The 12,903-nt window shown below is 39.4% G+C and overlaps 2 protein-coding genes across 2 annotated transcripts; both read right to left on the bottom strand.

Moving 5' to 3' along the window:
* Positions 1-130: 130 nt before the first annotated feature.
* Positions 131-10,108, bottom strand: LOC111472627 (E3 ubiquitin-protein ligase KEG). The gene is made up of 16 exons (XM_023118273.1): positions 9,072-10,108; positions 8,187-8,546; positions 7,859-8,089; positions 7,584-7,715; positions 7,158-7,494; positions 6,895-7,052; positions 6,596-6,753; positions 5,055-5,176; positions 4,783-4,917; positions 3,722-3,846; positions 3,445-3,549; positions 3,127-3,360; positions 2,554-2,887; positions 2,267-2,455; positions 1,856-2,161; positions 131-1,738 (listed from the first exon to the last, which is right to left on the bottom strand). The coding sequence occupies exons 1-16, from the start codon at positions 9,821-9,823 to the stop codon at positions 521-523; spliced, it is 4,896 nt and encodes a 1,631-aa protein (XP_022974041.1). The 5' UTR covers positions 9,824-10,108; the 3' UTR covers positions 131-520.
* A 1,438-nt stretch (positions 10,109-11,546) lies between these two features.
* LOC111483942 lies at positions 11,547-12,308 on the bottom strand. The gene has a single exon (XM_023130322.1). It carries the CDS (start codon positions 12,115-12,117, stop codon positions 11,737-11,739), a length of 381 nt encoding a protein of 126 aa, XP_022986090.1. The 5' UTR covers positions 12,118-12,308; the 3' UTR covers positions 11,547-11,736.
* Between the last annotated feature and the right edge of the window lie 595 nt (positions 12,309-12,903).

Here is a 12,903-nt window from a genome sequence, read left to right as displayed (position 1 = left end):
TATCAAATCTTTATTTATTTATTTATTTCATAAGAAAGATAATTAGAACATAAACTAATTAGAGAGCTGCTTCACAAGTATTCTATAAGATCTTCTGTTACGAAGAAAGACAAGAAAACAGAATGAAGAGGAAGAGAAGTTGAAAATATTAATGTTTTAGATGTTCTGTAACTAAAAATATTAGTGTTCAATTTGTACAATGATGAGAATAATGTAATGTTATGCATATGTATTTACCTGGGAACTCGGTATGGTTACCTGCTGCTATAGATATTGTTCCTTGTGTTTCCTAAAGATTATATAAGCTAAGTCAGTTACATTCTTCCCTTATGCCTCCTCCTCTACCTATCCACCGTACATCTCGGACTACAAACGGTAATAAACCCGTCTCCCGTACCGTCCCAAGGATGTTTCATTTGCATAGTGCTATGACGACACGGTTTCGCTTTAGCAGCAAAAACAGAGCTAAAGGAGGGGATGAAGCCAACTGAGGGTACGGCAAGGCGTCGTCGTCATCTTGTTAGTTCTCATCGAGAACAATATCTGCAGGATCTCCGATCCATGGTTTACCCTCTCTCCATCGAAACTTGATTCGCAACTTCCCGTTCGCGTCGACTCCAACTACTTGGCCTTTGCTTGCATAAGTCTCCATTCCCCATCCCCAACGTGGTGCAACAAGCCCTTCTCTAATCTTCACTTTGTCTCCAATTTTGAATGGTCTAACTCGTTCCATTTCCCATGCCTTGCATACCCATAGCTTCTTCTCCATGAAGCAGAACGAAACGAAAAGTTCTCCGTTTTCCTTGCGATGAACCACCCCAATGCTCAGATGATTCACCTCTCCCCATTGATAGGTCGGTGTCGAAACGGAAGGCTTGACTCGAACCCAGTCTCTGACATGAAATTCCTCTTCTTGTATCGACTCTACTTCAGCTGGATCCAGCATCCAAGCTTTAGACCCGGCTGCAGTATATATCTTGAGCTTTCCATCTGCATCAATGGCTGATATCATTCCAACACTTGCACTATTGTGCCCCGACCAACCAAATCTTGGTTGGTTTATGGACAATTTAACCCGAACCTTTTGTCCGACCGCTAACTGGTCCACCCGTTCTAAATGGGTAATAGAGTCGACCCAACTTTCTTGCTCCCCACAGAACAGCACACTGATTCTTCCATTCCATTCATCCCCTTCAAACCATAGCCCTTGCACCACTCCGACGCTACCAGGTCCTATTGATTTCCATTTGTTCGAATTTTCCCTCAATCTCACCCACTCTCCTGCCTCGAACATTTGTTCGATCTCAAGATCTGCAGGGTCGCCCCTCCACAACCCGGCGACACCAAAAAACGCCACCCTAACTTCACCATCAGAATGCACATTGATTATGATGCCACGTGAATCAGATCGAGCCCCTCTCCAACCCCACATTGGCTCAGATAGTCCAGGGCGAAACCGAACGTACTGCCCAACTTTATAGCACGGAACTTTCTCAACATCCGAAGCATGAGCAAGCCACCTGTTTCTACGAGTACAGCAAGCCAACTCAAGGAACAGATAGTCCTGTACACTATGAACTACTGCAAAACTATCTCTTCCAGCAATATTCCAGTCATAAGTAGGCCTATTTCCAGTATTAGGCTTCGAACGTACCCAATCACCGACTTCAAATCCCGAAAGTTGTTCGGCATCCCCTGGACAAACTTTCCACAAACTCGGTCTCCCTGCCACTTTAACCTGATGAACAATAAACAAATCTTAATCCAGAATGTGTGTGGAAGGGGCAACAAAAATATCGATATTGATAACAAACTTGTGGGTTCTTATGCAGAAATATTAGTATGATATTCTCACATTCAATCCACCGTCCATGTCGACTCGAGCTATTTTTCCAACCGTAGCAGGGGTTTCATTTGACCATCCTAGACGAGGCTGAGTGACAGAAGGCAGTATATGTATTTCTTGACCAATTTCGAAAGGAGGAACCTTCTCAACATCGGTCACCGAGCAAACAAAAAGTTTGCTCCTGAAACAGAAGGCAATGCCCATTTCTACATCTTCCTCCAAGATATGAATAACTCCAATGCTGTTCCTTGAGATATCCTCCCATCCATATTTTGGAGATGACACTGAAGCTTTCACTCTAACCCAGTCACCTACCTATGAAAAATAATGATATTTGAAGAGAAGGAAGGGCATGGTCAAATAATGAAGCAACTAAAGATCAAACCGTATGGTATACGCGTATGGAGAACAGAAATTTACCTTAAAATCATCGACCTTTTCTATGTCAGAAGGATCGGCTTGCCAAGGAATTGGACGATCCGGTATATCGATTATGAGGAGACCATCGCCCTCAATTTCACTAATTCTTCCAACACTATGATGAGTTTCACCACCCCAAGCGTATCGAGGTTCTGCAACAGAGCGCTTAACACACACCCGATCTCCAATCTGTAATCGGGATCTATAAGTATCAGAAAAATGAACAACTAAACAAGGGACGAGATGAAAAGAAAGAGTGCCCATAATATACAAATCGATCACGTTACCTTGAAAGGAATGACAGGTTCAACCTCCTCTGGTTCACAAAGCCATGGATTTGGAAGATAGCTTAGTTCTAACAATAAGCTACCATCAGGTCTGTTGCAGTAAACTATACCAATGCTCCCTGGCGTTACAGATCCTAACCCATGCTTTGCTGTAGTGAGAGTCGGACGGATGCGAACCCAGTCTCCAACCTTAAATTCTTCGACTCTTTCCATTTCAGCAGGATCAGCTTTCCATCCTCTGGATGCTCCAGGGAATCCAACACGGAGGATTCCATCGTCGTCTACACATAAAACAGTTCCAATACTGTCACGTGATTGTCCACGCCACCCAAACCTGATATAGCACAGATATATTAGTATCATCACGAAAAGCAAAATCAATAGACTTCAAAAAACAGGTACAGCCACATCACATCTCAGCAACATCGATCCAATTTTTATAGTTTCGAAGTTTTCCCTCATTCTTCTAGGCTAAAATAAACCGATCACAAAATATGAATAAAAAATCACTATTCATCAAGCCACGAGAATACGATCAATTAATATGCGTAGAAATTAGTGTGCGTGCATAACCTGGGCTCTTTTACATCATTTTTAAGTTGGACATGTTGTCCTCTGTCCAGCGGGATGACTTTTATAACTTCATTTGCTAACACGTGAACTTCTCCGGAGCAAAATGAAACCATGAGGTTGTCCCTGTCCAAGATGCTTTGCACAAAACCAACGCTCTTATACTTCGCACCTTGCCAACCATAAGTCGGAGCTGTAATCGTTCTTTTGAATTTTACCCAGTCGCCAATTGCGAATCTAGTCATGATTGAAATTTACCAACTGTAATTATTATAATAATGAACATAAATAATTGTATAAGTATGCAGTTATTGACATTACATTGTAGGAGACAGATGAATGCCCCTAGACGCCAACGCCTCCCACAATTCTTCAGAAATCCATTCCCGAGGAAGGGCCTCCAAAAAATCACGCAGCGTCTTGCCACTGTCACCAGATAAATTTTCTTATCAATAAAAATGATACTTAAACTCTCCTTTCTATGCCCACAACATTGAATTTAGATGTCGTACATATAGAACGTTACATTATTTACCGGCAAAACTTCGATTGATTCAAATACAACATTAATAATATGTAACAGCCAACTGGTACTTGCCTGTGGTTTCTGACTTCAACAGCAGCATCCGTGTTCCTGAGCATCACAATGAGCCACTGAAGATTTTCACGTATCATTTTGGCTGCATCTGCTGCAATATGGAAAGCGTTATCGCCTTCATCGTCCTAACAGCAATTGGCAAGAATTGTAAGTAGACAGCATAAGAAATTCCCTTTATGAAAGAAAAGAAGATGAAGCATCAGCCATGAAACTCAATAGTGTAACAACTCAAGCCCATCAGTAGCAGATATTATCCTCTTTGGGCTTCCCTCAAGGTTTTTAAAATGTGTTTACTAGGGAGAGGTTTCCATACCCTTAAAAAGAATGCTTCGGTTTCCTCCCTAAGCGATGTGGGATCTCAATCCACCCCCCTTCAGGGCCCAGCGTCCTTGCTGGCACTCGTTCCCTTCTTCAATCGATGTGGGACCTCCCAATCCACCCCCTTTCGGGGCCCAGCGTCCTTGCTAGCACACCGCCTCGTGTCCACCCCCTTCAAGGTTTAGCCTCCTCGCTGGCACATTGCTCGGTGTCTGGCTCTGATACCATTTGTAACAACCTAAGCCCACCGCTAGCAAATATTGTTCTCTTTGGGCTTTCCCTTTCAGACTTCCCCTCAAAGTTTTTAAAGCGCGTCTGCTAGGAAGAGGTTTCCACACCCTTATATAGAATGTTTCGTTCTCCTCACCAACCAACGTGGGATCTCACAAATAGTCATCAAAAAGCAACTCTTTTAATTGGAAACATTCATTGACATGAATAATATGGACAAATTATCTTATAAAGTCAATAAGAAATACTCCCGATAACATGCTTAGAGCATAAAACATCCTTAACCTACGAAACCCACAAAGAGGCCCTTTATATCGTATCCTATCCGATGTACTCTTTACATGTGTTCCCTACTTAATTGGATCTGTTTATTGTCACAGCAATGTTTGTGAGAACTTTCTTCAGAAAGAATCGGTTTCACTTTGTAACACAAAAATGTTGATTCTTTGCTCATTTCTTTTCGGGGAGGGGGTGTTCAAAGACAAAACGATCTTATGAAAATTTGAACGAACCTGCAAATTATAATTTGCCCCGGAAGACAAGAGCAATCCAACACATGAGTTCGCTCCACGGGCTAATGCTACATGAAGGGGTATTGTATTGTGCACATTGCAGATGTTGACATCCACCCCGGCATCAAGAATAAGCTGACCACACGATTTTTTTTTAAATTCAGAACTAAATAAAGTGGGTATGCAGGAAAATAAGGGGGAAAAGAAATAAAAGTTGTAAGAGCACATAACATCCACGTGCACGAGTATTATCTATATATTTGTTATAGTACCTTAACCAATTCGACATCATTAGCCATAGCGGCAGTGTGAAGAGCTGTCCGACCATGCTGGGCATCCTGGGCAGATGGATCTGCTCCAGCATGAAGCAATAGCTTAACTAGACTTCTTCCATCTACAAGCAGCATGAAGTAACAAATAAATGGTGCAACTACTGGGAAACGAAATACGATAAAAGAACATGAAAATTAATAAAATCATAAAAAATAATTTTTAAAAAAAAAACTAAAAACGGAACTGCACCAAGACGTATATTTTGCTCTCTTTGTCGTTCTAGAAATTCTCTCTTATCATACCCTTTCCAGTCTCCTGTGAGGACTCAAGGATCAACCAGAAGTCAGGAGGACAAAACGCTAGATGATTTAAGATTTAAATAAAACCAGAAGGAAGTGGGAACAGAAGATAGCTAGATTATCCGACTGTGAATACATTAGCGTAACCTATGAATATGGATGATTATACACTCGACGCTCCATATAAAAAAAATAATCAACTTCAGTGGCAGCTAGAGAAGTGCAGAGCTTTTATTCCACTAAATTTAGAAAGGTACATCAAGACACCAAGAGAAAATCTAACTGAGAGTAATATTGGTAAGAATCACAGAAGAACGATAGTAGCATCAACATATGGAACTACTGGATAATGAAATACTTGAGTTATTCAAGTAAAAAGGCAAGTGCCTTAGCTCCACTTTTCTTTAGAGGATATAGGTCCACAACTACAATTAGGGATATTATTATTTCTCCGCATCTTTTAACATAGAAATCAGGAGAAAATCATGCTAAATAATATCATATAGGACCTAGAAGAGGTAGTTGGCTAATTCCTGGATGTTGCATTCACTTCAGAAAATAAATAGACTGCAGAAAGCAAGCTACATTATAGACTCGTTTGAGGGAAAGCATAAAAAAGACAATATCTGCTAGCGGTGGGCTTGGGCTGTTACAAATGGTATCAGAGCCAGACACCGAGCGATGTGTTAGCGAGGAGGTTGAGCCCCTAGGGGGGGTGGACATGAGGCGGTGTGCCAATAAGGACGCTGGGCCCCGAAGGGGGTGGATTAGGGGGGGTCCCACATCGATTGGAGAAGGGAACAAATGCCAACGAGGATGCTAGGCCCCGAAGGGGGGGTGGACTGTGAAATCCCACATTAGTTGGGGAGGAGAACAAAGGATTCTTTATAAGGGTGTGAAAACCTCTCCCTATCAGACACGTTTTAAAAACCTTAGAAGAAAAACCCAAAAGGAAAGCCCAAAGAGGACAATATCTACTAGCGGTGGACTTGCGCTATTACAAAAATACTCCCCCCAAATGCAAAATCAACTCCTCTATGTCCATTGCGCACATAACTACAATAATTGTCTTTTTCCATAGTATTTAATAATCAGAAAAATAAGAAGTAGAAGTTGGTCAAATGAATTTTAAACTCATGGCCTACCTTTACAAATTAGAACTCTTAACATCCATGAGTTGGCTAATGAATTTCACTAAATGCAACTATTAACAATATTAATTGACAAATTACTATTATTACCACTTTCACGATCTTTTTTTAGAGCAGCAGCCATGCACAATGCGGTTCCAGCTGGGCTCGGAATGTCAATTGCCTCAGCAATCTCTTCAGCGGTTGCAATTTCCATCCACTTTTTAACGACAACGACATTACACGTTGACACGCACATGTGCAAGGGTCTGAAAACAGAATAAATAGAAATATGAAGGTGCTTCAAACATTTATTAAGGGAACAAGAAAGAAAGCCTAACGTCGGGGGTCAAGAAAAACTCCAAACAACTCATGAAAAAAACCGTCAATTAAGTAAATGTTTTACTTACGTAAGATTTTTTGAATTCAATATAGCCATTGATCTACATCCCCCGTTCTCCAAAATTATCAGAGCGCAATCCGAATACTTCTTGGTGACTGCTCTGTGCAGAACTGATTCACCTTCATCGTCAACTAGATTCGGGTCAGCTCCAGCCAACAGTAACTCCTATACAGATTTCAGTACGAAGGGATCTGATCAAATTTTGTAAGAAATTAGAAGAAAGATGTCTACCCAAACCACATCTGATAAATAGAGTTCAACAAAGCCTACACGCATGCAATCAGGTTGGCCATGATAGGCACAGACATGAGCAATGGACGGCCCGAACCCTTCCCTCAATCTAGAACAAACGTTTGCACCTCTTTCAATGAGAATACGAACACATTTTGGAGATCCAGCAGCTAAAGCAAACACTAGTGGAGGATCCCCATCTTTGTCCAAAATGTCGACCTTAGCCTCCTTGAACTCCAAAATAGCCTCTACAATTTCAGCGAAGCCACGTCGACAGGCCAAGTGGAGAGCCGTTTGGCCCTCGTCATTTTGAGCTTCTAACAATTTAGAGATTAAGCTGCTACTGTTTCTCGATTCAGCCTTTACAAGAAGATCTCTGCATAAGCAAAAGGGAGGAATGTTAAGAAAACTTTATTGTGTTAAACCTTAACAATTACAACAATTTTTGGACAATGATCAACTTGCCTAACACCACTGAAGTCTCCATCAGACACAAGACGATGCAGATGACCAAGGCTATAACGAAAAACTTCCGTATCAGACATGAGAGAGGTTTCAGTTTCTATGGCATAGGGTCCAGAGCATTTAGCCAAGTCACTGCTTTTTCACAAATAAGACGAGAATTTGGGTAAGAAAACAAGAATAAAAGCACCGAAAGCTGCCTACGCTCTTAGCGCAGTAGCTCCAGAATTGCAAAGACGAGATGTTCTGATGTGAGAACAGGCAATTGAATTGCTTACTTATCAGAACTTGCAGAAAGGCTCCGTGGAATCTCTTGCAGATAGCGAAGGAATGTCGTTAGCATTTTGTTGAATGTAGGCCTTTTCACAGACTTGAACTGCAAGCAGTCACCGATCATTTTCCACAATTCTCTAGGTATCCCGACACCTACAATGCTTGCATATTGTGGAGGTAGTTTCTTAGCCTTTACAACAGCTCGGTAAATTTCCTCCATGCATAAACCAGACCATCTGCAGAACAAAATCAATATTAGTAAAACTACCCGCCAACCAGAATCGATGAAATAAAAAGAAAAATCACTTTACAGGATCCAGTAGCCACACATACGGGATAGAACCGGTACACATTTCCACCAACGTACAGGCAAAACTCCAAGCATCTGATTCTACAGAAATACCAAGCCCATCGTCCCAGAACGTCAGTGACTTCTTAACAGGCTCCCACGCTTCAGGAGCAGCATAATGTGGACTTAGCATCGCACATTCCATGCACAAATGCGTCTTTGATGAATCACAATCTGATCTAGCTTTTGAGCACATGGGCTTCTTTAGTATAGCAGCAAGTCCATAATCAGAAACCACTGCATGACCCGTAGCATCCAAAAGAAGGTTTGATGGTTTTATGTTCATACATACAACACCAGCAGCATGCAGTTCAGCCACACCTCTTGCAACATCCACGCCGTACCTAGCATTGGCAAATGCATGAACAATGTGAAGTTGATAGTAAGCTAGCTAATACCAATAATAGTTGCTTCCATTTCCTGAAAGAGCTGATTCCTCTAGGTTAATGAGATGGATACTTAAAAGAATCAGCGACATGCCTCGAGACAGCGTTCAAATGGGCCAATAATACCATGCCCCCCAGACTTGATCCAAACTTTTAACTTCATTTTTCCAGATTCGTCTATTATGCTCGGTCTCAATGATTCATATGAACAAGCAAAACAAAGCAAAGCAAAACAAAACAATCGCCATAACGGCTCATACATATCCTTAAAGTTGTGATCACAGAAATCATGCACTACAAATCCTTTGATGATCTAGGAAAGAACTAATCAAAATCATACACCTCCAACAGCCTAAGATTTGGCAAACAATTATAAAACACGAAAACAAGAAAAGGGGGCCAAATAATCCACCCAAATGCTAAGATTTATAGTAAAGAAATAATTAAGAACCAACAATTCCAAGTACAAGATCAAATCAAAACCTCAGTATTTGCTCCAATGTCAGGCGCCCCTCATTCTCCTGCATCTTGGATTGAACAGAGCCGTAACACCTATCCATAACCAGATACAAGGAGCCATCCATTTCCATTGCCCCATGAAATGTACACACATTCCTACACCACATGGAAGCCCGCCGCAAGCTCTCGAGCTGCTCAAGAACCCAACCCAAATCCATATCATCACCCACCGCCAATTTCTTCACAGCAACCTGATGTCTACACCTTGTGCTCCCATTTCCCATGCCGCCAAGCACCGCAGTCCATATTTCAACGCCATCCCTTCGACCCTCCCCTATTTGACGCAATAGCTTCAAATCCTTATGTACTCCAACATCTATCACCGGCCCGCACCCTCCCGAGGTCGACGTACAGGATCCGCCACTCCAACGGCGGCGAGAGAGCGATTCCTCATCAGCATTCACCTCACCATCGCCGTTTTCATCGTCTCTCTCATCATCCGTGAAACCGCAATCGAATTCCGACGCCGCCACTTCCGTTTTCGAGCTGGAGTGAATCAATGCAAGTACCGCAAAGTTCTTGCGCAGGGCTTGAATGGAATTCCCTACCACCGACACATATCGACATCTCGGACACGACAGCCTCGTGTCGGACGAAGCTATGAACATCCGAGACATACAGTCCGCACAGAAACCATGGCCGCAGTGAAGTAAAAGCGGCACTCTATCTTCCTCGTTGTACCGATTCTGGCACACGGAACAACAGGGAACTTTCATTTCTTCCACTTCCAATAATCTTCAACCCCTAAAAACTTACCCAGAAGAAATCAAACCAAACAGGAACAGACCCAGAAAAGTTGTAGCTCGAAATTTAAGCTCAATCGATGTGGGGGATGGCAAGAGCTATGATTGAACCAAGTGGGAGTTGAATTGTAGATCCATGAGCTTAGTTCCAGGAAGAATTGGTAAATGAGAACTCAAGCTACCTACAGCTATGCCCGAAAATGGTAAAGTGGAGAGAATCGACAAAAGAATCCAACGGAGAGGGAGAAGGATTTTAGGGAGAAAAAAATAAAAAATAAAAGTAAGAAAAATTCCATTTTTCATTTTTTTAACTTTGAGTAATTTTGTTCCTCTTCCGTAAAATCATGGTTTAATTATTATATTCTTTCTTTTTAATCTCTAAACTTTTATAAACTTAAATTAATTTAAACCTTTTTATTACATACATTTGTGAATATTTTTATTTTATCATTGAAAATCATCTGAATAAAATTATTACTTTCAAAAAAATTACTACAATGTAATAAAAATTATAATAGATATATTTAATGAATAGATTAACGCATTTTGTCTATAATATATATTAATCATTGCATTTTAAAAAATTGCATTAATGTTTTTTAAATTAATATCTAAATTGATTTGTTTGTGAAAACTTTTAGTTTAAATTAATACATTAATCAGTTCATTCATTTTATTATTACAAGATTAAACTTTTAATTCAAAATTTTATGCATTTTGTTCATAAGGTTAAAAATTATATAATTATCCATAAAGTATGTATTATACACAAATAAAAAAATAATAGTGAAAAAAAATACCAAAATTTTAAAGTTTAACGATTTCGTTTGAAATTTTTAGCTATTCAATTTTAAAATATTCATTTTAGTTTCTAAAATTAAAATATATATATATATATATATATATTCATATTGATATCGATATTATTGAAAACTATCAATAATTGGTTACTCGATATCTACTTAAAATCATTGATTAACTTAGGTGACTTTGATATGGTGTCTATGTTTGCACGTTAGAACACATATTTATAGACATTTTATTTATATTTCAAACAACATACGATAAAACAAGAAAAATGGGGAAAACCAAAATAATTATTTAAAAAACATGTCGTATATAACTCGGTAATAATCAACATATATTCTATCGTTGTTAAAGATTGGAGGTTTGAATTGTCATCGCCGTACTTAAGGTTGCAAGGTCAATTTGTTACCATAACTTTGTTACACTAAAAAACAATTTTTTTTAATCGTTCACGGCTTAACTTTTCATTTGGGTCCAAAATGTTCCTGAGACTCTATTTAGTGACGATTTAGTTTATTTTATTATTTAATTAAGTTTATATATAAATATTGTTTCTACCTATCCGATAATTATTTTATTATCCATTTTTAACAACATTTTCAAATAAATGCCAAATGTTGAAAACTAAATAAAATAGGTTTTAAAAAAAATGTTTTTGAATTGGATAAGAAAGCGTGAGAAAACAAATGTATATTATATATATATTGTTTATAAAATTGATTTTTTTATATTTCTTAATTTTTTATTAAGTTCAGCGTGGTATATATTTAAGCCAAGTGTGTCCTAAATTTAAAGATAATTAAGTAAATATGCAAATTTAATACCAAATATTTAAACAATTAATTTTTATTGGGACATTAAAAAAGATAGTCACAACAAAAAAACACGATAAACCTCGAATAGTTCTCAAATTTTATTATCAACAACAAAAAAAATGTGATAACGAATCAACGATCCATACAAATCCACGTCGTATTATTGAGTTAAAATAAAAAATAAAAAATAAAATGGGAGAAATTATAGGGTACGACGAATCTACAGTAGTGCACTTGAACCTGGTATCTCAGTCTGTAGAAGACTCATGCAAAAAATCCACGGAGCATTTCTTCAAAACTCGCATCGAAGTTCTGCAGAACCAAATCATCTGCCGGCGGAGCAACCAACGATTGATATGCCGCCGTTTCGATCTTTCCCGCCACAAGACGATGGTCGCGATTAATTAGATTGTCATCGCCGAGGATTTGGTAATCGAGGAACGCGGACGATTGAAAGTTCCGATCACCTGCGATGAGTTCCAGGAAACTCTCGGCGTCAGAGTCCTGGCCGGTGAGTTTCTGGACGAGAGATCTAAACTTCGAGGCGCTGGTTTTCACCTTCATCGGACTCGAAATGTACACGACTTTGAAATTGGCGGCCGATTTCTTGGTTCTCTTCGGCTGTTTTTTGCCGATTACATCCATCTGATTCTTCTCCTCTTTTGATTCTTGTTTTCAATTACAGAGGAAGATGAGGGAGGTTAAATTATTGCAGTTCTTATGAGTTTTGTTGGAGTGGAAGGATATGGTGGATTTATAAGGAAGTACGGATAACGGAGCGGATAAATTTTCTTGGGAAACAAACAAGCGGCGGTTTCCGGGAAAGTCGTGGGTGGGAAAATTGAAGGGAAAAGGAAAATTCTTAATGAATGTGAATAAAATGGGAAAAAGCAATAGATGGTTCCCTAGCCACGGGGACCAAAATAAAATATCTCATCGAAATATTTTTTCTTTTAATTATTTTAGTTTTAAATATATAATTTCCTAGAAGCAGTAATATGAAAACACAAAATTTATAACGCCCAAACCCACCACTAACCGATATTGTCCTCTTTATTTAAGACTTTTCCTCAAGATTTTTAAAACCAGAAAGGTTTCCACTGTTGGATGATGAAAGTCCCACATCGGCTAATTTAGGGACCAGAAAGGTTTCCACTGTTGGATGATGAAAGTCCCACATCGGCTAATTTAGGGAATGATCATGAGTTTATAAGCGAGAAATACTAACTCCATTGGTATGAGGCCTTTTGGGAAGCCCAAACCAAATATCATACCATTGTGGAGAGTCGTGTTCGTCTAACATCCACAACCTTATTTCTTTCTCCCATCAATGTGAGACCCCTCCAAATCCACCCCTTTGGGTCCCAGTGTCCTTTTCGTGTGTATTCAATTAATTTAAAGATAATTATTGAATTCAATTATAATTTAAAA

Source organism: Cucurbita maxima, unplaced genomic scaffold (assembly GCF_002738345.1).
Source record: "Cucurbita maxima cultivar Rimu unplaced genomic scaffold, Cmax_1.0 Cma_Scf00001, whole genome shotgun sequence".
Taxonomy (NCBI): Eukaryota; Viridiplantae; Streptophyta; class Magnoliopsida; order Cucurbitales; family Cucurbitaceae; genus Cucurbita; species Cucurbita maxima.
This window is presented reverse-complemented; position numbering and strand designations above follow the sequence as displayed.

Excerpts from the sequence above, each read along its gene's own strand:
- LOC111483942 (XM_023130322.1), bottom strand. The coding sequence starts at position 12,117 with ATGGATGTAATCGGCAAAAAACAGCCGAAGAGAACCAAGAAATCGGCC.
- LOC111472627 (XM_023118273.1), bottom strand. The coding sequence starts at position 9,823 with ATGAAAGTTCCCTGTTGTTCCGTGTGCCAGAATCGGTACAACGAGGAA. Across the intron at positions 5,177-6,595 it reads AAAAAAAGATCGTGAAAGTG|ATGGAAGAAGTCTAGTTAAG; the intron begins GTAATAATAGTA and ends TGCTGCTTGTAG. Across the intron at positions 2,456-2,553 it reads AACCTGTCATTCCTTTCAAG|ATTGGAGATCGGGTGTGTGT; the intron begins GTAACGTGATCG and ends TCCCGATTACAG.